Source organism: Aspergillus affinis (assembly GCF_023601865.1).
Source record: "Aspergillus affinis strain CMG 70 chromosome Unknown NODE_213_length_32043_cov_88_928737, whole genome shotgun sequence".
NCBI lineage: Eukaryota > Fungi > Ascomycota > Eurotiomycetes > Eurotiales > Aspergillaceae > Aspergillus > Aspergillus affinis.
In genome coordinates, this window is record NW_026515994.1 from 5605 (window position 1) to 32043 (window position 26439).

The 26439-nt window shown below is 46.3% G+C and overlaps 7 protein-coding genes across 7 annotated transcripts; 2 read left to right on the top strand and 5 right to left on the bottom strand.

Annotated features, from left to right (window-relative positions):
• Nucleotides 1-592: 592 nt before the first annotated feature.
• Nucleotides 593-1394, bottom strand: KD926_004465 (uncharacterized protein; the record flags this gene model as incomplete). Its single annotated transcript, XM_053095170.1, has 2 exons — nucleotides 593-999; nucleotides 1388-1394. The coding sequence occupies 2 exons, from the start codon at nucleotides 1392-1394 to the stop codon at nucleotides 593-595; spliced, it is 414 nt and encodes a 137-aa protein (XP_052950130.1).
• A 2687-nt stretch (nucleotides 1395-4081) lies between these two features.
• On the bottom strand, nucleotides 4082-7104 carry KD926_004466 (bZIP transcription factor; the record flags this gene model as incomplete). Its single annotated transcript, XM_053095171.1, has 5 exons — nucleotides 4082-4718; nucleotides 5158-5221; nucleotides 5769-6123; nucleotides 6673-6916; nucleotides 7010-7104. 5 exons carry the CDS (start codon nucleotides 7102-7104, stop codon nucleotides 4082-4084), a joined length of 1395 nt encoding a protein of 464 aa, XP_052950131.1.
• Nucleotides 7105-7998: 894 nt separating this feature from the next.
• Nucleotides 7999-8394, top strand: KD926_004467 (uncharacterized protein; the record flags this gene model as incomplete). The annotated part of the gene is made up of 2 exons (XM_053095172.1): nucleotides 7999-8200; nucleotides 8261-8394. The coding sequence occupies 2 exons, from the start codon at nucleotides 7999-8001 to the stop codon at nucleotides 8392-8394; spliced, it is 336 nt and encodes a 111-aa protein (XP_052950132.1).
• A 563-nt stretch (nucleotides 8395-8957) lies between these two features.
• On the bottom strand, nucleotides 8958-9534 carry KD926_004468 (Con-6 family protein; the record flags this gene model as incomplete). Its single annotated transcript, XM_053095174.1, has 4 exons — nucleotides 8958-9033; nucleotides 9095-9244; nucleotides 9304-9455; nucleotides 9511-9534. 4 exons carry the CDS (start codon nucleotides 9532-9534, stop codon nucleotides 8958-8960), a joined length of 402 nt encoding a protein of 133 aa, XP_052950133.1.
• A 2331-nt stretch (nucleotides 9535-11865) lies between these two features.
• Nucleotides 11866-13497, top strand: KD926_004469 (FAD-dependent oxidoreductase; the record flags this gene model as incomplete). The annotated part of the gene is made up of 1 exon (XM_053095175.1): nucleotides 11866-13497. One exon carries the CDS (start codon nucleotides 11866-11868, stop codon nucleotides 13495-13497), a length of 1632 nt encoding a protein of 543 aa, XP_052950134.1.
• Nucleotides 13498-17692: 4195 nt separating this feature from the next.
• Nucleotides 17693-18589, bottom strand: KD926_004470 (putative RNA-directed DNA polymerase from transposon X-element; the record flags this gene model as incomplete). The annotated part of the gene is made up of 2 exons (XM_053095176.1): nucleotides 17693-18309; nucleotides 18580-18589. The coding sequence occupies 2 exons, from the start codon at nucleotides 18587-18589 to the stop codon at nucleotides 17693-17695; spliced, it is 627 nt and encodes a 208-aa protein (XP_052950135.1).
• A 2695-nt stretch (nucleotides 18590-21284) lies between these two features.
• Nucleotides 21285-25484, bottom strand: KD926_004471 (general substrate transporter; the record flags this gene model as incomplete). Its single annotated transcript, XM_053095177.1, has 8 exons — nucleotides 21285-21585; nucleotides 21648-22923; nucleotides 22982-23132; nucleotides 23366-23904; nucleotides 24053-24130; nucleotides 24177-24313; nucleotides 25123-25323; nucleotides 25438-25484. 8 exons carry the CDS (start codon nucleotides 25482-25484, stop codon nucleotides 21285-21287), a joined length of 2730 nt encoding a protein of 909 aa, XP_052950136.1.
• Between the last annotated feature and the right edge of the window lie 955 nt (nucleotides 25485-26439).

Genomic DNA, 26439 nt, shown 5'->3' on the forward strand with positions numbered 1-26439 from the left:
TGCGCCTTTTTTGGTTGTGGCGTAGTGGTAAAGCTCAGCACCACTACGCACTCTGACTTAGGTCCTCACATCGCTGAGGTAGATTATTTTTAGCAGTAGACACTAGTAAGGAAGATTTGGGGGTTATCTAGTATATTAATCTAACAAGTTCCAACATATGGCCATAAATACATATGATGATCAAGGTAAACCTGACGCGCAGTAATGCAACGAATTTAGACGATATTGAAAGATTCTTTAAGATTATCAAAAAGACCTAAATTATGCAAGAAGCCTGGTATATTTATCACGTTTAGCGGCCAAAGCAAGCAAGAAAGAAGTTTAAATAGAGACCTTCCTAACTACTACCTAACAGGCGAGATTCCATAAGAAGATTAAGATGACAGGAACAAAACAGGAAATAAGCATGCATATCAATAAATATTCGCCCTCTCTCAGTTGGTAACCGTGCAATGCATAATCGCAAGTTCGCTCTCATGTTGGTGTGGGATATAGCATTCTGGTTATCTCAACTGTTTATAACGAGTTTTGACCTGCTATTGGCCCGTCATAAACCCCTTCCCCCCCCTTTAAAATAATTTCCCTTATCTGGTTAGCCAACCACGGCGTCAATAAATTTCCCAATATTGATATACTTCTTATCCTTGTCCTTAAAGTTTTTCATCTCATCTGGATCAATTCCAATTTCGAAACCCTGACTACCTGCCAATTTGATTGTCGCACCTTTTGCCGATTTCCCACGGCTTTGGTCACAGACAGCAGCCCCCAGCATATTGTATGCATCCAAACAGAGTTCCTGTGTAAGAGTCACGCCACTGTTGGAAAGCTTCTTCCACCGAAAATTCAAAACACTTGGCTGACCACTGGTATCGATGATATTCTTGACAGCAAAGCGTAGCCATTTGCTATCTAGGACCTTGCCACCAGGGATACTGCTCAGGAATGCAGCACAAGCACTAGTCGCATATTCAGCAATATAACTGTCTGCAACTTCATTGCCTATAATTGTATTAGTAGGTCTAGTGTATGCATATAGAAGAGCGAAAGAGATACCAACCTGTTATTATACAGTTACATCGAGCAACATAACCATCAACGTCCTAGGACCCACATTTTCCAGGCGAATTCGCGCGTTGCCTAAGAGGAACCTAGTTCTGGGTAACAGAAATGTTTGAAAGTGATGGTTCTAGAGGTATCCATTTGGAACGCTCCAGTATAGGTGCAGGGCTCGCTGGCGAGCGCGCAGTGTCTATAGTACTGGTAATCGGGGGATGAATAGCCCCCGACAATGTTAACACAGCAATATAAGCCAACCCTAAGATAATAGATCCTGAAACTTAACAATATCAGTATGACTCTCTTCCATAGTAATTAGAGGAAAGCTTACGCTTCATTATTGGCAAGAATTTGTAGTTGATAGAGCAGATGTAAGCGTTCAATAGCAAGATAGATAAAATATAGAGTCGATTGGTTAGCAAGAGACGTCTTGATTGAAAGAGATAATGCTATGAATAAAGGTAAGGGCAGAAATAGAGCTTGCTTTATAGCAATTTTTGGTAAGTCCTTAGACAATGCATCCCTCTTTCTCAATCTAAGTGTTCCCAATCCTAACTGCTGCAGTGTATCTACAATACAATATGGATGCCTAGATTATGGGGTTCTCGTCTCAAAAGATTTTAGTCGCTCCCCAAAACTCTATACTTACCTGCGATTGGGCTCAACCCATGGTTAGACCTTAGTTACATGACCTGACTAAAGAGCAACCGCCATACTAAGCCAACACCGGAAGGGTCACTATAGACTATTGAAGCATCATCATTTCGCTTACACCTTGCAATATAATTTAGCAAACACGAATATCGAAATTCTAAGGAACACCAGGCACATATGTTTCAGCCTTTCCTTGCTGCGTATATTCTCCCGCACTTGCAACCTCAGAGATACACAATTTTCTTGGTGGATGATATTGCAGGGTTATAATACTAGCGTTATTTTTTGTCTTTTCCCTTAGAGTTACATATCGCTGTATTATCGCTGCCTCTACTCTGGACCAACAAGAACGAATGGTACATGAATGTAGTAGGAATCAGGGAGGGATTCTATCCACGCAGAATCATGTCATTGGATGAAGATTGATGTCTATTGAATGGGAATGCCATATTATTTTGGTGTTTACCCACCCGATAGACATCCAAAGCAAGCCGCTATTTGGAATACTGCCACCTTCCTCTAACGAGCACAATTATCATAGAGCGGTTGGTTATCAAGTCTCCTCTATGTATTTGCCCAGGGCAAATATATATGCCTCAAATTAGTGAACCCTGCCATCTAGTATAAATTGACAACAGGCGGATAGAGTAATAAATCTCTTAAGACTATCCAGATCCTATACTATCCCTACGCATGACTATTACTTTACTGTTAGACAAAATTTCCCAATTAAAAAATCCTAATAACCTGATATAACTCTATTTAATAGAATACCTGTTACACTAAACCGATGATGCTGGCAATATAAAAATTTATTTAACCTTATTAACAGCATTTTTAATTACTTCAGGCACACACGTTTCATCAATGACCTCGTGTCCAACATAACAAATATTATATAACTAAAAGAACTTTAGTCAAGTGAGCTCTCAGGGATAAAATATAGTCAACTGACTTCAAGATATACATATTGCAGGGTTCTAATATCAGGCAGCATTCTAATTACGATTTTGTGGGCGGCGCAGGCTGTCGTTATTATCTAGCTCCTACTTGTTATAAACAAATGGCCAATAATGTTCCTGAGAGATACTATTCTTAAAATGGCCATATTATTGGATGTACAGACTTTAACTATAATCTGAAACATCACTTGCCGCATAAGCGACAGCAGGATCGCATGGCTTATTTACTAATCACAGGTTGGGACAGAAGACCCAGCAGTCTGTTACTGGCGGCTTCCCGCGTGAAGCTCGGTCCATGTGGAAACCCGAATGGAGTGAATAATTGCTGAAAGCAAGGAGCGTTTGCAAACCGCGAGGGCGATGGGTATGCTCACAATCTGGCGGAGCCGGTGAAATTAAGGCTATCGGTGATCCTTCCGACCAGAGGCTGCAAGAAGAATGCCTGGGCAAGACCGCAGAAAACTGGACCAGCTCCACACGATCCCTGCGATGACCGGTTATCTTGAAACACGGCCACGACGCGGAGATATGCCGCCGCTTTTCCTTTTTCCTTAAACAATTTGACCAATAGTTTCATGACTTGAGTACTTACGGTGAGGCTCAAAGCCCTTAGCACAGGGGAGGCCGAATCTTGGCCGTCGAGGACGGAAGAAGATACCTGGGCATCTTCACCAATAATGACCTATATGGACATGAAACATATACGAGGACATACGGTGTGAGGGACCCACAAAGCTTATTCGAGTTTCCTTGAACGCGAGGAAGCGACACCTTTTGCTTCCTCGCGCTACGTCGTGTATCTAGAGTCAACTACATGTATAGCTCTCTTCTGATTATTGATATTCAATCTCAAAGACGCCGTCTATCTCTACGTACATGTGTGATCCTCAAATAATTCCAGGTAGGTCTGGGTCAGGCAATTCTCTGCTTCAGACTATCTAGACCGTTTCTACTTCAGAACGACCCTCTTTCTTTTTTACCAGGAGGGGATCGTCAATGAATAATGCTGCAACTATCTTTTAAACGCCAGCCAACTGCCTTCTCGGTTGCGTCCAACCTTTTGTCAAGGGATCACTTTCGTGATAGACTGGATGACATCATCCAGTAATCGGGAGTCTTTGCCACTCAAGTCCACTTTATTCGATATACGATTATTGTTATCTTCAAACAAGATGTCATATTCGTCCACATCGCACTGGACCATTCTGAATCTCGTGAGCTGGAGATTCTCCCGGAGTGCAGCAAGGAGTGTTCGCCATGAGCCACCGGTTCGTGTACTAAGACCAATGATATCCAGAAATATTTCCCTCAGGCTGCTTCGATGGGTGACTAATATCCTCAGCAAATCCTCCGGTAAGCAATCAACACCTCCAATATGTAGGACCAGAAGATGGGGCAAGCTTAAAAGTTTAGAGGGCGTGAAACGCCGGCTGTTCCACGCGCGTGTCGAAATATAGATCGAGACAATCTAGGCGCGGGAAAAGCATGATAAAATCCGCAAGAGGCTTTGACCAAGCTATCGGCTCTTGGCCGTAACCTGGGTCGACGGTGAGTTGTAGGCTAGCAAGCGCCGTATCCCAAGATGCATGGTTAAGGTAGGGTGTCGGGAAATGAAGAATGCTCGGTTGAACGTGTATTCGTTCGAGCTGCGTAGTTATGGCCAGGTCCAGAACCGGGATTCCGCTTGCAGTCATAGCAGCAATAAGAACGTGGACAACTTGTTTGAAGAATGTTTTGCTGTAGTCACTACGGGCGTTTGAAGAGGGGTAGCAACCGGTTTCTCTCTTGATATGAGCAGCCCCCCATGGCCAATACCGATCATCGAGAATAAGAGTCTGACAATTCCTCGTATTCTTCAATATTTGCGTCAGATATGCTGTATCGAGACCTGTAAATCGGCAATACGTCTGTTCGTTCAGGTACTTCTTGTACCATTGTTTGTCTGCGACATCTTGACAACCGGGATCCCAATTCCACGAGGGAGGCAAGTAGGGCCCGCTTGGGGTCAAATGGTCAGGAGTGATGATCACAGTATGGATTGATGCACTAAACTGATGATGTTGCGAGATGTCCAATAATGCCAGAAGGCTATGCTGAGTCAACAAGTGGATCCGTTTACGGAAGAAGCGGTTTGTAAACAATCGTAGAGAACTGTTCCTGAAACATTGAACACAGAGTTTCGGAAATTGAAGAGGTCATCAGATTCGAGACAATCAGCTATCATTGAAATGGGCTCTGGACTTAAACAATAAATACCTGCTGCCATCCTGCGTCTGGAGACAGTATCGACGATCAGTGTGCTCGTGGCGGACGTTGCACGGAACGATGTTTTGGACGGGTAGGCGTAGATGAAGTGAGAATTGATTGATTCTTATTGACTTCTCTTTTACAGGGGCGGGATGCCTCATATGTACTTGATTTTCTAGCCAGGGCAACCGCTTTCCCTTTCCGGTTTAGTGCTCACCCTTCGCCGCTTTTTGCTCACTGAGTAGACCCGAGCACGCCCTGAGCAGCCTGAGGCGAATGCTGAGCACGGGGTGAGCGGAAGACTGAGTGCCCTGAGTGAGTAACTTCAATAAACTGCATCTCCCTCTTGCCCGTTTCTCCACCCCTAGTCCACTTTTGCCCGCCACACTCCCCAAAAACCCAGCACTGCCATCACGGAAATGACGAATAAGTGAAGCTATTATTCCTTCTGATGTGAAGAAGAATCGCTTGTACGATGGATTCTATCGCTAGATCGACGTGGAGCGCCTCCCTGACCTTCGCATATACGAGAAATGACCGATATTCTTCTTGCTGCGCGCGGTACAACGCCTATTCAGACAGTCAGAGAGAACTGGGTCTCTAAGTTTATTAAACGACGTAATGAGCTAAAAACACGCTATTCTCGACGCTACGATTTTCGACGAGCGAAATGCGAAGACCCTAAGGTTATTAGGGAGTGGTTTGATCGCGTACAAATCACTATAACGCAGCATGGGATCGCACAGGAAGATATCTACAATTTTGACGAGACTGGCTTCGCTATGGGTCTGGTAGCTACTGCCCAAGTAGTTACTAGAGCTGATTATTATGGAAAGGCATCTCTCGTACAGCCAGGCAATCGAGCATAGGTTACTTCGATTGAATGTATCAACTCTACTGGTTGGGCACTTCCTCCATGTGCGATCTTCAAAGGGAAGGTCCATATAGAGGGTTGGTATCTCAAGATATTAAGCTCCCACGCGATAGTAGGATTGAAGTTAGTCTTAATGGATGGACCACTGATGAGATAGGCCTGTGCTGGCTTCAAAATCTCTTTATTCCTACTACTACTGGTCGTACAACTGGAAGATATCGTCTTCTTATTCTCGACGGCCATGGCAGCCATCTTACGCCTCAATTCGACCAGATATGCAATGAGAATAATATTGACCTTGTCAATATCTTCCTCTCCATGCTTAGATATCTGAAATGTAGCGCCAGATAGTTGAATGAACGTATGTTTAGGCTTGCCGTCTTAGTAACCTTGGTTGAGCGTAGTCGTAAAGAGAAACTAGGTATTGGTTTGCACCATTCAGATGAAAGTTTCTAGAGATACATGATTCCCGTGAAGTCTGTAAATTGCGCCGCTGTCGATGAAATCCTAGTGCTACTGGAAGCTACGACCTAAGCGCCCCGATACTACACTAAAGGAAACCTCTTAAGCAAAGTTTACCATCTCCTCGAACAGCCCTTTCTTGACGGAACTATCCACACTGGCATCGGTGCTGACGCCTGAACATCGAATCTCGGCGCGGCCGCTGAGTCTGACCCTCGCAATCTGAGACCGGCAGCGTACGACACCCGCCCTTATCGCCAGACGGCACGGACGAGGCGAGCACTGCGCTTTCCGACCCTGACACCGCAGGAGGACGCGAAGGGGATCGACCGGGCGACTTAACGACTTTTTCTTTTTGACCATGTGGCTCTTTTTGACCATGCCAGCCACATGGATCTGATGGCGGGATCAGCGCACTGCGAGTGCCGCAGCAGCTCGTTCTTCAGCTCGAGGACCTCCTTCTGGAGCTGCGCGAACTCGATCTCCAGCGACTACTTTTTTTCGCGACATCTCCTCGTACTGGTCTTCTAGCTGCTTCGTGAATTGACGCTTCCGTTGGCGGCACTTAGTGGCGGCCTGGCGATTGCGGGCCAGGGAGTTCTCGCGCTCACGCCGCTCCGCCTCGTCTCGGTCGGTTGTCGGACCTAGTGAGTCGGAGTGCCTGATTGTGTTATGATTTTGACCTTTCCGGATCTGCGACTTCGAGGACTGTAGGGTGGTTGTGGAATCACAGCTCTAGTTTTCGGGCGCGGACGCCGGAGGCTGGGAAAGGAGATTGTCCAGGTTCGACGAGGACTCGTCGGTCAGGTAGGCAAGGGAGGAGAGGGAGTCGACGGGCGAAGCGGTCATGGTGGAGGCGAGATCGGTTGAGGCAGGGGGTGGAGTAGCAGGAGGGAGGAAGCTGACTTGAGCGGACATCATGACATTCTACTAGGGACGTGCAAGGAAAACAAGGAGCCGGATGATTGGAGCAAAGAATGGGGAGTAAGCCGACGCAATCATCGCCGTCTGAAGAAGAAGAATCGCATCGTTAATTACGGGAGGAGGATCGCTTCAGCGCATCCAGGATCTTCCAAGATGCTCGGGATATTAAACCGGGGACAGCAGCACTGCTGTGACCGGGGAGTTGATTGTTGATGAACGGTCGAGAGGCAGCGCGACGGAATTCATAACAACTCAATCGTAAGCTTCCTCCATTTACCATACATTATTAACTATTAAACTCCCACGAACTAACTCCTACGTAGATTCTCAGTTTGTTTATGACGATGTCTACGACTTTAATCACTAGAATCACCAATTATATTAGCGAAAATGTCTTCTAGCTGGTTTAGTAGAACTCCCCTAATCTCAAGATCTTTCGCTTTAGCGCGAACCGCGGAGAAGGCTAGATCGATCGATAGTAGAGAAGATATCCTGGGGTTCGGGTCCAACGTCCCCTTTCCTTCACTCGGGCGATATAGTTACACACTAATGACAACAGATCCAGAGGTGATATTCTCCAGCGTCAACGATCATTGAATGTCACAGACCAATAACCGCCCGTATGGCCTGCTCTTGGGATTATTATTCAAACGTCATAACGACGGCAATATCGAAGGCGCCTCCAAACCTCATAATGACGAAATTGCCTGATTCTGTAATTTAAAAGTCCGTCCAGTTTCATTAAGCGCTATATGTTTTCTTGTTCTTCTAACCTTTGTTTCAACAATTATCTCTGTCACTTCTACGTATTAGCTGAAAATGTCCAACCAATACGAAAGAGAAGCCGAAGACATCGAGGAGAGAGACAATGATCCCTCTCCGGTCACAAGCCACTTTGCCGACGACTCCTATGCGAAAGAAACCAACAGAAACCTAAGGAGTCAAGTGCCTGTTCAGAGCGATCGGGCGCCCTATGCGGACCCTATCCAGCCTCCATATTCCAACACTCAGGCACAAGTTGGTACGTAAGAAAAGTTAACGTACGTACTTGGAAAAGGATTAGTCTAACGATTCATTACAGAGGAAGATGAAGCAGAAATCGCCAACTCCAGCAATATCCTGCGAGGCGACCGTCTTCGCCATGCGAAGCCCCGAACCGAGAACAAATATAGCGAGGGTCCAAATGAAGATGATTTGCCGGCGGAGGCCCAGTAGCTTTGAGTGCTTTCGAGTTTTTGGATTCGGTATAATGTAATGTAAAATTGAAATCAGATTACTCTGCAATTCCTATAACTGGTACTCAAGACCTATCTGTCGGCTGACTCAGTGTGGGTAATTGCTGACCGAGCTGACCTAGAATATAGTTACTATTCAAAGAATAGGTTTCAACCGAGGTGTTGTATCTATATGTATCTACATGTAATACCTCAACATAAGAACAGTCAGTTAGAAATCCAGGATCGAACAGGGGGGGATTTACTATATCATATGGAGAGCTTAGGCAAAACATAGTATCACGTAAGTCCGGGAATTGATTTCTTTCTGGAAGATCTACGTACAGCTGCAACATGCGCTTACAGATGCTACATACTAGTAGTTATTTTGTGCGTACCTTTGCCTAAGGAAAGTACAAGGTTTTCCGAACATTTGATACATAAATTCTTTTAAGAACGAGTTATACATTCTCGACTATCAGGATATACATAGCACGGTTCGAGATAACGTATCCTAAACTTGAAAGTTTTATAAGACTAGCAACTTTTGTGCCATGATCATGCTTAGTCGCCCGGACTATCCAACTTCTCTGCTGCAGCTTGCTTGCCGCTTTGGCTCACGTTTGGGTTCTGCTGCGCACTTTTCCATCCGTTAGGTTCGACTTGATTTATAGCAAGGGATTTCCACAATAGGCACTTACGCCTTAAGGCCCGCATTTACTCTCATCGGGTCTTTACCGTAGCCCTGGGCGTGATGGATCTCCTCTTGAGGTTGATTACCGCCAAGCTCCTGCAGCATTTGCTCTGCATGTTCTTTTGCCTCGTCGGAGACGTTGGGGTTGCTCAAAGTGCTGTTCGGGGTTGTCAGCTCGCGTTTTCAATGCCATCATGAAGATTTCATTGAACGTACGCCTTGTAGCCACGCATTTGGTTCAGCCTCTCTTCGGTAGTCATGGCGATATACTCAATCGATGGTAAAGGAAGTCTTGGAAGTCGATTCTCACCGGCTATGCAGGACATATCATGCTTAATATAATGCACATAATCAGGCTTGATGACAGTCTAGAATCAAAACCATCTGTCATAATGAACCAACTATGACGTTACGATGATATACCGTTTGCATTACTGATTTGTGCATGAGATTTTTGCCTAGTGTTGGAGCCGGGTCGCGCAGAATAACAGGATAACTTATTGTGATCTCACAATCGTATCACCCCTCCCGCGTCAGGTCAACTTTGATTTTCCTTTCCTATAGCTAATTATGTTCCATGCATTGCCATTGAATTGAGGTGACCTATTTATTGTGTAATTTACCTCTTCTTCAAGGGACGATCCTGATCTACGATGATTGCAAGATAGGCGCCCCCGACCGCCATCCCAAAGTCAGAGACAGCTGGTATAGGACCTTTTTTTGTTTTGTCCCACAAAGCTGCCTGCCCCAATATCCCATTAATAAATTATAAATTTACCGTTTTTATGACATCTTTGATAGCCACAGAAGTGAACATCTAATTATCAAAATAAAGCTTGTGGGGTTGTAGATGGATGTCCACTACCTTAGAGGACGACCTCACAAACCTTTTGCCAGTGTCGGTTCTGTACACCGCAGGTAGTAATTAAGGTCGATATTTTACTGCTTGGGGCGATTAATATAATGAGTAAATTAAATGAGCTTCAGCAGGATACTGGACAGCTAAATGGCAAAATAACAAGCAAATCCCCCATTCACCGATGTTACAGAATTTACCGGATCATGACGTTGTCTTCCACTCTTCGATCATTGAGCGTGGCGGTATATAGACAGACTCAGGTCGGGGTTTCCACACGACCAAAATACAAACTGCTCGCTATTTACTACATTGCATATCTCCTCCCATCTCAATTTGTTCACATTCAGAGCTTTTTTTGTCCATCATTGATAATATGGAGGATATCAAAGACAAGCACGGAGAGGCCATCCACCCGGGAGACCACGTCTTTACAAAGATCCGTGGTGGCAGGCATGAAGGAGAGGTAATTCCCACCAGCTTTCGAAGGATATTACATTGTTCACAGTGTATGCTAACTAAATGACTTTTAAAGGTCGAGAAAATCATCACCGACGAAAAGGGGGCTGAAAATGAGGGCGTGAAGCATCCCCCAAAAGTGAGTTAGCCTGAAGTTCTATCTGAGACTAGATACAGTAACACTGAGACTCTCCGAGGTACTTTTCTATGACCAAAGGGGGAAGATGGTCGCACATAATCCAGGGACTCTGGAAAAGTGTAACAATTGATGCATATATTGCGTCAGTTGAGGAATTTATGCTTGTAGCCTGAACGCGCATAACGAAAGGATGCCGTAGAACTATGCTAAATTGCATCTACCTCAAGGCTGTGGCTATCCGACAGGCTTCAAGAATACCACTGTAGCAGCACATTTCAATGAAAGTATGTCCTATTCTGGATTAAGTGAAAAATGATTTTTTTCTGGTGCCCGGTTAAAAAGATAGGATTTGCTACCATTTTATGTGTATTGAGCATTCATACCGTATTTCGTGTCAACCCGAATTTTCTCATCGAAAATCATCAATGCGCACAGGTGCCAGTTGACTCCGACACGACGCAGTTGAGCGTCGTGGTAAAAGAAGGTCCGGAACTAGAAGGAATGGGCCTTAATAACGGGCACCATGCTTCCAGGAAGGAAGGCAGCTTGTTTGAAGTGCCTGGAAATTCCCAGGGCTGCGGTCCAAGAAGAGATTCCCGAATTCTTGCAACTAAACGGACTGGGGATTCGCATGGAGGCACTATACAGAGTACTAGACAGAGGGAACCGAAGTTTTGGCCAATATCTCGTAGCATCGAATGAATTAAGTGCCAGAGCTTCCAGATCCAGTACCTGAGCGTGTTCTGTCCCGAATACACATTTTGCCGTCTTCGCTGTTTCGCCATCAGTGAGGCTTTCAGTAGCCAGTATTGAATTCTACCAGCAATTTATGAGCTGGTCCGGCAAATATATCGCCGAAAATGAGAAAAATACGTTTTAGCCTTATAATGGTCTCTGAGTTAGCTGATGTTACTACCTATTGGTACAGATAGAGTCCGTTAAGATCTGCATCGCAACATGAATCCGGACGCGGATAGTTGGCCACTATCAGTATCAGCCAGAACATGTCAGCAGCTTTGAATCGGGCTCAAAGTTCACTTATTGCTATGTTTATAAGTCCCCAAGCGTCGACTGCAGGCCTAACCTTGGTTAATTTACGATACAATCGACATCACGTCACTATGATGGGTGGGCCCGAAAAGCAAAATCGCCCCATAAAAAGGCTCAATAGAATATGTAGCCGGAATTAGCATATTTCCATTCGCAGGGAAATTTTCTCGCAATACTCCGGCCGAGTATCAAAATCCCGAACTCTTTTCGCTGTTACAGCAGCTCTAAAAAAAAGCCGCCTCGCACTCCACGCTCCACTCCCACCTTTCGCCCAATGGCTACAATTGCTCGCGCGAATGAATGGATGAACACATCTGGGGAGACAGCCCCAGTGTGGGTGCATCGTATGCCCTTCTCTGAATATCCTCATTTCGAAGCGTTATCGCATGATACCACAACAGACGTATGCGTAGTCGGCTCCGGCATAGCAGGTATATCCACTGCGTATGAACTCATCACCCGCGGCAAGAGGGTGACCATGATCGACGCTCGGAACGTGCTTTCCGGGGAAAGTGGGAGAACTAGTGGTCATTTGTCAAACGCCCTAGATGATGGCTATCGCGAGATTGCGAAGAAGCACGGGTGGAAAGGAGCGACAGTCGCGGCCGATAGTCACACCTGGGCTATCGACCGGGCAGCAGATATCGTTAAGAAACTCAACCTGGATTGCGAGTTCCGGTACCTACCAGCGATTAAGATATCTCAGTACCCTCGCGAGGATCCCAAGCATGATGAGGAAGTGGGCATGATCCGGGATGAAGTTGATTGTGCTACGAAAGCTGGCATAACTGTTTCTTTCCGCGAAGGTCTTACTGTCCAGGGATGGGACGGCGAAATCGACCAGCGAGACGGAGCTTTATTTCTCGGTCAAGCTACCTTCCATCCTACCAAATATATGGCTGGTCTGCTTGAGTGGTTGATGAAGCACCCAAACTTCCAATGTTTCACCCATACCCGAATGGCATCTATCGAAGAGAACGACCATGTCCGGGTGCGCACAGCTAATGGCAACTCAATTACTGCTAGTGATATAGTTGAGACAACCTGTATTCCGATCCAGAAGTTAAGCATCGTTGCGGAATTGGAATACATGCGAACATACTGCATCGCCATCCGGGTACCTAAGGATTACATTGAGGACTGCCTGATTTACGACCAGGCCAAAGCGTACAAGTATGTTCGCTTTACGAGCTGTGACGAAAACGAAGATTACCTAGTTATTGGAGGCTGCGATCACAAAGTTGGCCAGGATCAAGTGGAGGGTCGCTTCCAAGAGCTGGAGACATGGGTGCGCCAGCGATTCACCAGGGCCGGCTCCGTTGACTACAAATGGAGCGGACAGATTTTTGAGCCAGTAGACTATATGGCTTTTATTGGAAAGAACCAAGGAATGAATCATACCTACGTCGTCACAGGCGATAGCGGAAATGGATTAACCCACGGTATATTGGCCGGGAAACTGATCGCAGACGAAATTGAAGGGGTCGAGAACCCATGGGCGAGCCTCTACGATCCCAAGCGGCTGGCTAGTATAGCCGAGTCGACTGGAAGCATGCTGAAGCATGACATGCAAATTAATAGCCAGTATAAGCGCTATTTGCACTCCGACATCAAAGATATCGAGGATCTCGCGGTGGGCAGTGGTGGTGTTGTTAACAAGGCCAGCACGGGAGGACCCATTGCCGTATACAAAGATGAGGGAGGTCAGGCGCATCGCTTCAGCGCTATCTGCCCTCATATGAAAGCGGTCCTCAGTTGGAACGCCGCGGAGAAGAGCTGGGACTGTCCGGTTCACGGAAGTCGGTTTAGCTGCGATGGTGTTTGCGTTCAGGGCCCTGCCAATTCCAATCTGAAGCCCTTGGATGGCTTTTCGAAATCCAAACAGCAGGAGCAAGAAGTACTGTAAAATTTGCATGGATTAATGTGTATGGATTAAATTTGTTTGAATTTTGAGCTACTCACGTATCTTTGCAAACCATAACAACGTTGTATATTAAACCAAGGAATACAATCAACCAAGCGTTATGTCCTCCGATAAGAAATGTGCAATCCGTGGTAATAGAAAACTAGGAATATCTCTAATCGTCGATATATCCCAGTACCACGACCCGAAGAGGATAACCGTGGATTTTGGGCAATGGCTCGCCGTCCATTTCCCAGGCCGACATAACTTCATTAGCTTTGGCTTTTGACCATGGGACACTGACCAGGTAATTAATTCATCGCCTCCAAGTCTTTCACATGTTTCTGCGCCATAAAGTTCAAGATGCTTTGCCGGAGTAACAAGTCCCCCACAGTCTTTGATTACCTTCTTTAAACTAATTCCTTGATGTCGTGCTGTGCCAATGGCCCCTTTGGCCCATGGCGCCTGAGGAACTTTATCTCCTTGACCACCATACCGGCTAATCTGTTTAATACGGCGAGTTCCCGAGCATTATATGGTGGCAGTTTTTTTTTGTCTCGTCTTGAAGGTCGTCCAGCGTGTAAAACTTGTGATGATTGACTAGCCATCCAACGAGAGACTCCATTTGTCCTTGTCAATAAGTGGAATTCCACCATGATTTTGCACGAAATGCAGAGGATTCGGAGTGACAACCTTGGAGGTTACCAGTCGTTTCGGGGGCTCGCCATTGTAGGGAAATTGCAGCAGGTGAAGTATATCAGGATGTTTTTCACGCAAAACAGTGCGCTAGGAGTCATCCGGAACACTGGCCAGCCCGCCCCCAATCGCGCGGTGCCACTCCTTAAATTGTCACCAGGAAGAACAAGGTTGGTCCCCAGAATAGGTCCAAACATGAAATCTGGACAGGGGTCAAAAGCTTGGGATGTCAGAATCTTGTGCGCTTCTGTATTTTTCTCGGGATACTTCTCCCATTCAACTTATCTGCAGTGATTCAAAAAGAGTTACTAAGGATCAAGAATACTTAAGGCCTCATAATCTACTTACCATTTCGAACCCTCATTTTCTCTCTTGGAAGTTTCATCAGGGTTCCCCACAGCCGCGATGGTTTCTTTGTCCTTCACCTTCTTTTATCATTTGGGGAGTAATTGTGGATAGTCTCACTCCCCCTTTGATCAAGAACGGGTAGTGTGTGGCCAGACAGGCCTTGCTCGAATTTCCACTCATCTGGACGGTTGGTGTTATCCAACTAGGCTGGCGGGACTTGCATCTTGAGCTGGTGATTTGAAAAGTAATCGAGAGTTGGCGTAGTGATTCCGCCTGGATTTCGTGCGTGTAAAAAATTGCGGGGGTAAGGGTTTTTCCCCCCTTTTTCTTTTGTTCCCAGGGTCCTGCGTGGCTTATAATAACAGATTCCAGACCCTCTAACGTAGGTACTTTCTGCACAGACTAATTCTCACAAATGACAAGGATACCAGGATTCATTGATCCGTTGGTCAGCATTCCTCTTCTACATCCACCACATGGCTGAAACACAGTAGATTTGGCGATAGTTAAGGATGTGGGCATTTAATAATCACAGCGTTTCACTGTTCCCGGGAAATCCGGAGCTTTGGCGATTCGACAATAAGTTTACTGTCTGCCAAAAATAAGTCTAGGAATGTCACTCGCGCCAATCAGTTGGACGCATTAGGTTGGCACAGATAACTCCCAACCACTGTCCCCGCTGGCAATAATAACGGTTGAAAAATATAAGCTCTGTCAATGACTCCCAGCAGACCCAAGCAACATTACTAGTTAGGATGGACACAATAAATGTGGACAAGAGTGTACATTTAAATATAAGAACCCTGTATCCTCGACTTCTGGTAAAACTGTTTACTAAGGTAATGGAGCATATACGGATGGGTGGTATTATACCGTGGCAGAAGGTACGTACGAGAGGCCATGAAGCCGCTTGAAGCCATCGGTTCATTGACAGGCAGGGTGTGTTTCCGATTACTCTAGTTACCCTACGAGAAATTTATTAAGAAGGAGGTAGGCTGTAACTAAACAGAGATTCTATAGTAATGTAGCCCCGCACCTTAGCATCGTCACTAGAGTTTTTTCCCTCATTAATTTTGGATTGGGTGCCGTAGTTGGAACTTCCACAAATATCCTTGATTGATTGATTGATTGATTCCTCAGGCTTTTCGTGGCCAAAGGCTGCATATAGCCCCGTAGAAAGTATGTACTGAAGCTAAGCTACCCTTGTATACTTCTTCCATCGGGCCTGCGTCATTCACCTTCCTGTTTTGCTAACCAGTCTTCTTGTGATCTCTACGTATCGGGAGAACCTCATGTACCACAGAAAGGTTCGGTTTCCATGACCCTGTTCTATCATTGACCATCAGCGCCAACCGCTTTACTTCTACCACCTAGTGCACACGAGATATCTCCGTATGTTGGCATGTGGCCCTCTTCATACCTGATCCAAAAGCTCCCTTCGGCAAAGTACTTATCGTCTTGTGCATTTGGTTGGTCTGCCATGGCTCTCTTGATTTCCTCGTGACGGAATTGGAGTGGCCTGATGGCATTACGATTCTTCATGGGTAGTCCTCTCTTATAGCTTTGGTCCGGTGCTACAGAGAATGCTGACGACACCAGGTTGGTTGGAAGCGATTATCGTTCCCTCCGTTACTCTGATCGTGACTGGTTTCTATAAAAAACATGAACAACTGCCAAGAAATGCTATTGCTTTGGCTGCAGTCAGCTCAGTGATCAACGGTTTTTTATCTTGGGCGGTCGGCCATATACCTGATTCTGCTCCGCTAGCAATTTGGCAGTACCTATATCTCATCGTTGGTAAGTCGTGCGAATGACCAGATGTGGGTACTTCTAAACTCTGCAGGCACTTTCTCCATAACATGGTCCATAGTGGCTTTTATCTTTCTCCCTGATTCTCCCATGACCGCTTCATTTCTGTCCGAGCAGGAGAAATACTATGCGGTGCAGCAACCGGAATCGTCAACAAGCAGTGGAAAGGAACCCAGGCCCTTGAGGCGGTCATGGACCCGAAGACGTGGATCCTTTTCTTCTTCAACCTTGCCATCAACAATCCGAACGCAGGTAACGTCAGCCATTTGATAGGCCATATCCCCATGCTGATAGTCTCAGGCCTCACCACCTTTAGTGGGATCATCATCAGCAACCTTGGATTCTCGTCAGTTAACACATCCCTCTTGAACATGCCGACCGGTATCATGTCGACCATCTCGGCATTCTTCTTCTCGTGGCTGTAACGAACGGCTACGCAGGCGATACGGAATCGCAAGAATGTAGGGGATGCATTCAACGAAGAAACTAAGCTAGTCCCGATCGGGTAGTTAGGTCATAGGGTATTGCGAAGGAACGTCTTCGGAGGCTGGTCACGGTCCGTGACAGTGGCTAAAAACAACAACTTCGACGCGAACCTAATTTTTGAAATTACGCAACCACCACGACAGTTACGGCCTCTAGAATCAGCCAGTTTACTATCAACCCCAGCCGCTATCGATTGAGCCTAACTTTATAGAGGATATCGATATAGTTAAGGTGAAACCCTCGTGGCCGGCCCTTTCAAGGATTCCCGAGGCGGTAAACACACATAATCAGAATTTTCTCAACTGCGTTTTGAACCTCAATAAAGATGCGCAACAATACCTTTCATTCAACGAATTGAATGAAAAACAGCTTTCCAAACTGGTAGTCAGCTTTATACAGCAGATAGCTGACGCCTGCGATTTTCTGCAACACGAAATTGTAGATATTCTGACTGCTAACTGCCGTATCGGCCCCGAGCTGGCCAACATCCGGCAGACCCTTCAGAACGTCCAGGAACAGACCTATCACACTCAATCGAGTATACAGAAACAGAACAACCAGTCCTGGGCCTCTGTGGTCCGTAACGCGCCTCTCCCGGCCTATACGACCTCTGTTGAGCCTCCTTGCTCACCCAGCAGTCCCTGTTCTCCTCGAGTAACTCGATAGCCACCCGTTATTGTTCCGTATCGGTGGTGAGGTCTCCAATTGACTTAAATACGATCCCATGTATAACGATGCCCCAAGAGGGACGCCGCAGCATGACCCCCGCGCTCAGGTGATTGACCCATTGATCGTGAGTCCTGGCAGCTTCGGCCTCAGCGGCGTAGCGGAATGAAAGGCTCAGGTCGCCGGACCTAAGCTATCTAGCAGCTACAAAACGCGCCTTAGCCAAAGAGAGAGCCTCTGTTTGACCGCAAGTCTTCTGTTTTGCTGTCTCCGCTCTCTGCTTGATATCCGAGGCCGTAAGACGTCGGTAGGTGCGTACTGCACCAGCATCCCGTAGCTTAATGATGACCTCGCGGTCTTTGCTGAGCTCCGACGGGGTGGCCGGGGCGGTGCTGGAGGAGCCGTGAGAAGAGGTCGTATGGGCCGGGGGAGGCGCGTTGCGGACCACAGAGGCCCAGGACTGGTTGTTCTGTTTCTGTATACTTGATTGAGTGTGATAGGTCTGTTCCTGGACGTTCTGAAGGGTCTGCCGGATGTTGGCCAGCTCGGGGCCGATACGGCAGTTAACGGTCAGAATATCTACAATTTCGTGTTGCAGAAAATTGCAGGTGTCAGCTACCTGCTGTATAAAGCTGACTACCAGTTTGGAAAGCTGTTTTTCATTCAATTCGTTGAATGAAAGGTATTGTTGCGCATCTTTATTGAGGTTCAAAACGCAGTTGAGAAAATTCTGATTATGTGCGTTTACCGCCTCGGGAATCCCTGAAAGGGCCGGCCACGAGGGTTTCACCTCAACTATATCGATATCCTCTATAAAGTTAGGTTCAATCGATAGCGGCTGGGGTTGATAGTAAACTGGCTGATTCTAGAGGCCGTAACCGTCGTGGTGGTTGAGTAATTTCAAAAATTAGGTTCGCGTCGAAGTTGTTGTTTTTTCTTACTGATTATCGGATCTGGGGTTGTCTATACTCTTCCACGAACAAACATTGGGGGACAGATGGTCGGGATATATCTGGTATGTTCTATGATCTGGCAATCCTCGTGAAGGTTCATTAACTCCGCAACCAGCTATACACTTACTTTGGTCCATACGTAGTTGGTATGTATTCCGACTGAGTAACCGAGCGAATGCCATGCTGAGCCATTTAGGAATTTCAATGGCCCAGGCCAACACTGCCGGTCACACGAAGAAAAACTTTCAATATTCGATCTTGTATATCGGCTATGCGGTTGGTAGGTTCCATCCAACGATCCCTTTTGTAATTCGGAGCTCACTCCGCACCCAGGAAATCTAATCGGACCTCAAACATTCCGCGAGGAACAGGCTCCCACATACACAGGAGGATTTGTCGCGATGTTGGCTTGTTATTGTGTTTGTATCGGTCTGATTGGAGTGTATTGGATTATCGTAGACCGACTGAATCGACGACTGGATGGTATTGATGCGGAGTCTGGGCCTTCTAGCGAGGATGACCTGGCTGATGTGTTTGCAGATCAAACAGACTTTGAGCAAAAGAATTTCAGATACATTACTTGAAGTTCGCTAAATGATGCAGGGGGGAGGAATTCAGAAAGAAATGCCGCAAATAGTTGCAAAAAAAATGCTATGTATGTCTAAATTTCTAATATTAAATTGAGCTGCAATCAGAACGAGGGCACTTTCATTCATGGACGGTGCATGAAACGATGGCAAAGTAGTGGAAGATGAAGGACGACTGAAGAAGGCAAATCAAGAAGGGACGAAAGAAGCCGGGGATAAGCGGACGGACCTGACTGATCAAACAGAGCAGACAGAGCAAACAGAACAAACTGCCAGTCTCCACCCGCCAGCCCGAATAGGCAAGGTGTTTCCCCGCACCGCTGATAATGACCGGAGGAAGGTCCACCGCTGGACTTGCTACACCCGACGATCATCTTCGTATGCGTGATTTACTTTTTCTTGATTGCTAAGTAGAATTAGCTGGTTGCAGAGCATCAATGGCGTCCCGGCAGCGCACTGGGTGTGAGAACCGTCGACGATCCGGTTGCCACCAATGCAAAGCAATGCATGTCCGATGCACCGAAGAAAAGCCGCGATGTCGACGTTGCGAGCGATTGAACCTCAAGTGCGAGCGTGGTCTGAAATTAATGTTCCAAGAGGATGCGCTCCAACGAGGTATTAGCTTTGGCCGCGAAGGTAACACCTCCGAGGGATCTTGAGTTCTACATTCTTAGGCAAATGGGGCAAGAAAGCTGGCAAAGGAGCTGCATTGTCACCTTCTAATACAACCGGATGTCACACTCTAGTACCATTAGACCAGTACGTCGGGAGGTATATCTTTTTGAACACAACAGAGAGCATATTACCACTCAAAGTTGCTCAGCTTTGACGGGGCTGCTCATAACGATCTATCAGAGATGACTATGGATTACGATATTCTCGATTTGATGACTTTCTCCTTCGGTCATCCGTTGACGGAGTACTCTGAAGTTGAGATCTATCTCCTTGATTACTTCATTCACGGAATTGGACCGAACTGCGCGTTGAGCCAGATAGACAACCTATATATATCGCTCATAACGGCGCTTTGCTTTGTACACCCAACACTACGAAACGCTTTGTTGGCGGCTGCTAGAAATTAATTGTGTCTTTTGGGAGACACGCGGTTTGTCAAAGAGACGTTTTCTTATAAGAGCAGGGTCTTAAATAGCCTGAATCAAGCCATCTCGCACAATAGGATTGATGATGGGGTTATTGCAACCGTACTCATGCTCTGCTTCCACGATGTAAGTACGCCCACGACAAATATCAATGTATACTATACTAAGACAGCTCGATATCCGATGAGTGTGATCCCTCATGGATAACGCATCTTCGTGCTGGACTTGAACTTCTGAATCATACCACAGCGGTACATTGTGAGAGTCCATCGCTACGGAAATTCTTTACTATGTATTTTGTGACACATGATATCATGAGTCAAATAGCCTCAGAAAAGAGCGGATGTCAAAAGTGTATGCAACGGGACAGACGGTGATGATTTAGACGAGGTAAGATGATAAGGGCTTTGAGAATGCTAGAGGCTGACTGACTAGACTGACATGGTCATGGGCTGCTCACGGAGATTGATGAGCCTGATTGATGAAATTTCAGATATGACAGTTGGACAAACAATGGTAATTCTGTATGTAACTTTTGATATTGAGCATTAATAAACTGGTTCCAGGCCACAGAAAAAAATCCCTTCCAGAGCAAAGATCGCGATGTCAACAAGAAGGCTCTTGCAATCAAGTCTTCACTATAAAATTTGAAACAAATACTCCCCGCCCACTCGGCAAACCGAAATGATCTTTTTCAAATTGCAGAAATCAAACGTTTAACCGCACTACTATATCTTACCGACATACTTAATGAAACTACGTGCGTACAGCAAGCCTTGAATTCCACTCTGGCCCAAACAGGCCTTACATCACAACAATACACATCCAGCAAACGATACCTCATGACCACCATCATCCGTCAAATATCTTCCCTACCCGACTTTGCAACATCATTATGGCCACTGTTCATCCTAGGAAATTGTGTTACAGAAAATGAGGACCATCGACGGTTTGTGTTAGATCAGTTGAGCAGATTGCAAAAAACTCGTAATTTAGGTAGTGTTCGTCGTGCCAAGATGGCAGTCAAGCGGGCATTTCCGAGGAGGAAGCAGGTGGAGCGCGGACACGATTGGATGTATTAGACTTGCATAATCTTTTGTCTGTTAATATCACGGGCAATATAGACGCTCCCGGTCAAGTACAAACTAAATTGACTTCTCATCCGCCGAATCCTCAATCTGCTCAACCTCAATCTTGCCATCCTCATTCACCTGGCCATCCAGCTCAGGCCACCTAGTCATGTGTCTCGCGGCCTTAACAGTGTCAAAGATAGATATATCCTGCTGAAACAGCTCTTCGATCTTTTCCAAACTTTGACCCATTGTCTCGGGGTAGAAGAGAAACGCCACGATAGGAAAGCAGAATGCGATCAACGCGTAGACTATATAGTATTGATATCCGATATTGCTGAGGGCGACGGGAGTGATCATTTGGACGACAAAATTCCTATTCACCCTTTAATCAGAAGTTGCATCATAAAAGGAACTGTGTTAATCAAGACAACTTACCAAAGCCAATGATTGGCCGTCGAAATAGACGTCATGGCCACTCGCAACCGAATCGGCGCAACCTCCGTACAGTACAGGAACGAAGTTCCCAGAAACCCAATGGGAAAGAAGAAGTTGAACAAAAAGATGAAAATAACACTGAAGATCGAAGCAGGTTTATTGTCATCCGGGAAACTATTCGTAATAGCCAATCCCGTCATGCAAACCGTCAGCCCCGTTCCTGTGAACAGGAAAAGCTTTCGTCTTCCAAACCGGTCGATAGTGAAGAAAGCGACAAACGAGGCAAGGAACTTCCATGTCAATGCACATGCAGCGAGGATACGAGAGAGGTCATTTGAGAGGCCCAGATCCTGTTGGAAGATGGTGGTCACGTAGGTGCTGATGACGTTGGCACCGGTCATATGGATAAAGAACTGAAGACCCATACAGAGCATGAAACGGTAGAAGAGTTTCCCCTGTTTCATGGTGAATATGTCTTTCATTTTTGCGGCGGTTCGTGCTGTTTCTTCCAGCGATAACTCGATTGTGGCGACCTCCTGTCGGAGATTAGGGTCATCAGGGGACACTTGTTTGACTCGTGCAAGGGCGTGGGCCGCTGCATCACGACGGCCGGAGCTCACGAGCCATCGTGGGGATTCAGGGAAGAAGAATATGGAGGCAATCAGAGTTATGGAAATGACACAAGGGATAGCGAGTGGAACACGCCATGAGACCGATGACTCCTCAATGTGAGAGAAGCCGAAGTTGATCCATGACGAGAGCATATACCCGCTGGTGATTGCGATACCGTCCACAACGACATGAGCTCCTCTGTTGATTGCAGGGGAGCATTCGGATTGCCAGACTGGAGTAATGGTGCTCAGCTCTCCGACACCAATGCCGATTATTATGCGCCCCACGATAAGCTGAGACAAGTCAAACGAGGTACAGGAGATGATCTCCCCGATCAAAGTCAAACAGGCGCCGATGAAGATAGTCTTGCGCCGCCCAAGCCAGTCTCCAAGTGCTGAACACGATAAAGCACCGAAGAGCGCACCGAGAGTGAACGACGAGACGTAGACCCCTTGGATAATAGAGTTATAAGATGTGCCATCCTGGGTATGGGTGGTATCGATCTGAGGAAATGTTCGAGTCCAGCTTTCAAAGGCCAACAAGCCACCAACTCCGACCTGATTGTATCCAAAGAGTATGAAGCTGGGAAAAGTGACCAGGATGGTCTGGGCCAGCATGAGGCGTCGTCCTTCCAAGAGCATGGTGCAGGCCAAGGGAGACGAGGCTTCAGGTGAAAGACAAGAACAAAAGCAAACGCCATGTTGCTTGCCACGACTTTATACTCGCTTCGATTTTATCATGCGATTTGAAAGCAAATACTGTGGGGGTTTTACTAGACCCAATGATAGCAATGATTTGAAATGTTCCCCGCATCTTGCTACTGTTGGGCTGAGAGATGCCGGGGAAGGATCCACTGACCATGTAGCCGACTACCTAGGTGAGAGCTATGGCGTCAATCGCTTGATTGGCAAGGTATTATCCTGAATAAATACACTCGCTTTTCTCCAGTTTGGGAGAAGCACATTCCCGCTGAGCTCTAATTACAAGGACCTGTCATCCACCCCCTTCATCACTCTATACAGCCTCTTATGTTCCTCTAACAAAACCAACGTAGCCATAGTCTGAGGGCCCAGTCTGACAAAGCTAGGCGTCCACCCACGAAATACCCACTTGATTCCTTCGGTTGCAGTTAATCCTCTGATGGTATTGAGAGTAGAACCATGTCCAGAGTTTCCCATCAAATGCGTTTTGATCACATCTATTGGACTGCAGAGCGTTGTCGCGACAAGACTTGCCAGCAGAGAGGAAGACACATGAAGAGCCGGATGCTCTCCCTTTGTGCCTGTAACACGCATCAAAAAGCCCTTGAAAACATCGTAAGATGCTAACTGACAGCTTGTCATAGCTGCACAACGAAAACAGTTGGGCCACAGCCCTTGAGTAAACGCTCCCCAGCCCTCGTAGCGTTTCATTTGAACCCAAGAATCGAACACATGAGCATAGTTGCGTCGAGAGCTAGGCGGAAGCGATTGGTCATTTTGCATGCGTATATTCGCGATATCGCATGGGGTGCCGAATAGAGCCCCTATGAAGCCGGTGCATCCGGCTACTAGGGCTAGCGCAGGTGCATTTAGAGTCACATCTTTCTCCTTGCATACATCTTTGATTGATTCGTAGAGGCCGATGCGAACAGATCCGTACGTTACTAGAACCAGCGAGTTAGTTCCATTATTTATGACTTCTGAGTATATGATTACATTGTCTCATAAGCCCTGCTGACAACTGCCACGTTTAGCGTCATGTATTAACAGTGGATACCAATTACCTTACTCCACTATATAGCCCTGATAGACCTTCAGCCCGAATAACCGTCTTAGCCGTCTTGAGCGTTCCTTGTCCAGGTCCGCCATCCATCTGCATTCGCACCTTGACTGTGTGTGTCAGTAGTGTAGGCCGCTCTTTTCGTTTTATACTCACTCAGATCTAGCGGATGCGATACAGCAACGGCCATACATGATGCTGATCCACCGAACCATTTCGGATAGTCAATTCTCAGTGTGGCGGGCAAAGATTGTAGATAAGTTGATGGGACTTGTTTGACCTCCGCCATAGTGCTTTCGGAATATTGTGACACGGGTTTGATTGAGGTAGACAGCTTGGGATGATTGATTTATATCTAGTCGTTGCTAGACTACCATGTAGATTGGATTATGGTGTCATATAGCCGTCTCGGGTGATTCTCATGGCATATTGACGAAGTAGCCGAGAGACGGTTATCATAAATACACCCTGTCGCCACCACCAATTTAGGAGTATTAAGGCAAATTTTTTTTTTTTCGCTTAAAACCGATTTATAACGCGTTCAAGCCTATCGAATAGTGTGTTTATTTTGACTCAGGTTGTGGAATTTGGGCGTTTGGCCAATTTTTAGCCTTCAGAAACCCAGTTCATTGCCCAGAAAGCATTATTATATTCAACTTCGTTATAAATCCCAAATTACGCGCGCAAACCATCATAATTGGTAATGGAAATACCAGTTAACTATCGACCAGTCTCATCAGAGCACAACTGCTGGAAGATATTTTCTCGTAGCCAGGGCTAATGGATAGTACAAGCATATTCCACTGTCTTTTTCAGAAGCTTGAGCAATTTGAATAACCCATACACATCTCTGGTGTCTGCAGCTGCTGCTCTCCAAGGACCAAGGATATGCTGCGTTCCTAATGTCAGCTAAAACGCCGCGATACAGGATATCGATCCACCCACAATCCGATCGCCGTTATTCGAGGTATCTCCAAACGCAATATACGTATGCCAGTCATAGCCAATAACGGTTCATCCTATCATTGGAGGCAGATCACTGAATGAACAGGGCCTTATGTTCTGCTGTAAGTTTCTGAGATGCTGCATTCCAGCTGCTAACCATATCGCGAGTTGAGCGAGAGCTTCATCTTTACCGCCATTCTCATGCTTGACTTCCAATCCGGAGAACAGGACGAGTCGCTTGGTGGTAGCATCTGTTGTCTGAATTAGCTTATCGCCCACTTCTGCGAGGGATAGCATTTGATATAGCTCCAATGTCTGGCTGGCGCTGTGATGAAAAGAGAAGGCATAGTCGGCCGTTCTGCGAATGCGATAGTTAATTTCGAGGTGTCAAAGGAAGCAGATCTGGGTTTATTGGTTGGGTTTAACTATTTTGAGCATTAGCAAGGAGAGATAACTTGAAATGTAAACCTACACATTCTGCACTTTCAGCATGCTCCCCTTCGATGCAAGGCGAAGCATTGGATGTATGATTTTGGAACACCAATGATTCTCGTCTCCCTGCTGCCTACTGCAGTCGCGGGCTTCATCAAGTATTTCTATAACGGTCTCCCAAAGACGGTCAAGTTCTCTATACGAATCAGACCCCGACTTATCATATGCATAGTCCGGGATTGACTGCGCAACCAGAGGAAACGCAGTGAGTATCCAATCCTAAACAGGAATAAAAGTCATCATCAGGTACTGACACCGGAGGGTAGCTATCATTTATATGCACCTTCAACTGAGCAGGAACGACTCCTTCATCGAGAGATTGACTGATGATATCATGCAAGGCGATAGCATATTCCGGCAGAGCTATCGTGAATGGAACATCACAATAGATAGCAGGCCTCGACACTCGGAGATCATTCAGTAGATCTCGAGCCGGGTCTAACGCCCGTGTTTGACGCGTCGAAGTGGAATGCGATTCAAAATCACTAAGTGCGGCAAGAGAAACACTTTGATCGGGGAGTAATTCATTGTCGTTATTGCCGCACTGACGGTTCGCCGAACTCTCGGATCCATGGCTTTTCTTGTCCTGTTCTTTAGACTATGGTGAGTTATGTTCAGGAGATGAGAGGAGTGGCGATCCTAGTTGAACAGGAGGCGCCGTTGAGTCGTCATGAAGCCAGTGCCAAACAAGAGGATTGTCGCGAGGGGCCATGACGCGTTCAAATGGTCACAGAAAGTGAAGAAGTAGTCAAGACTGTATAATATTCCGTTACGTTGCTTAATTTCGTGAAAAGGATGTATTTTTGCAGCTGGCATGTCACATTTGAGTGTTGATGCGCGCAAGGGTCGGCATGCAGATTTTGATGCCTGAGACTTTAGGGCGCCAAGCATTTGTTTACGTTGCACTACCGTAGTTGATCACCTGATGCACGTCCCCACCTGATGCACGAATTTTACCTCAACGCCCACGTAGAAAATGAAG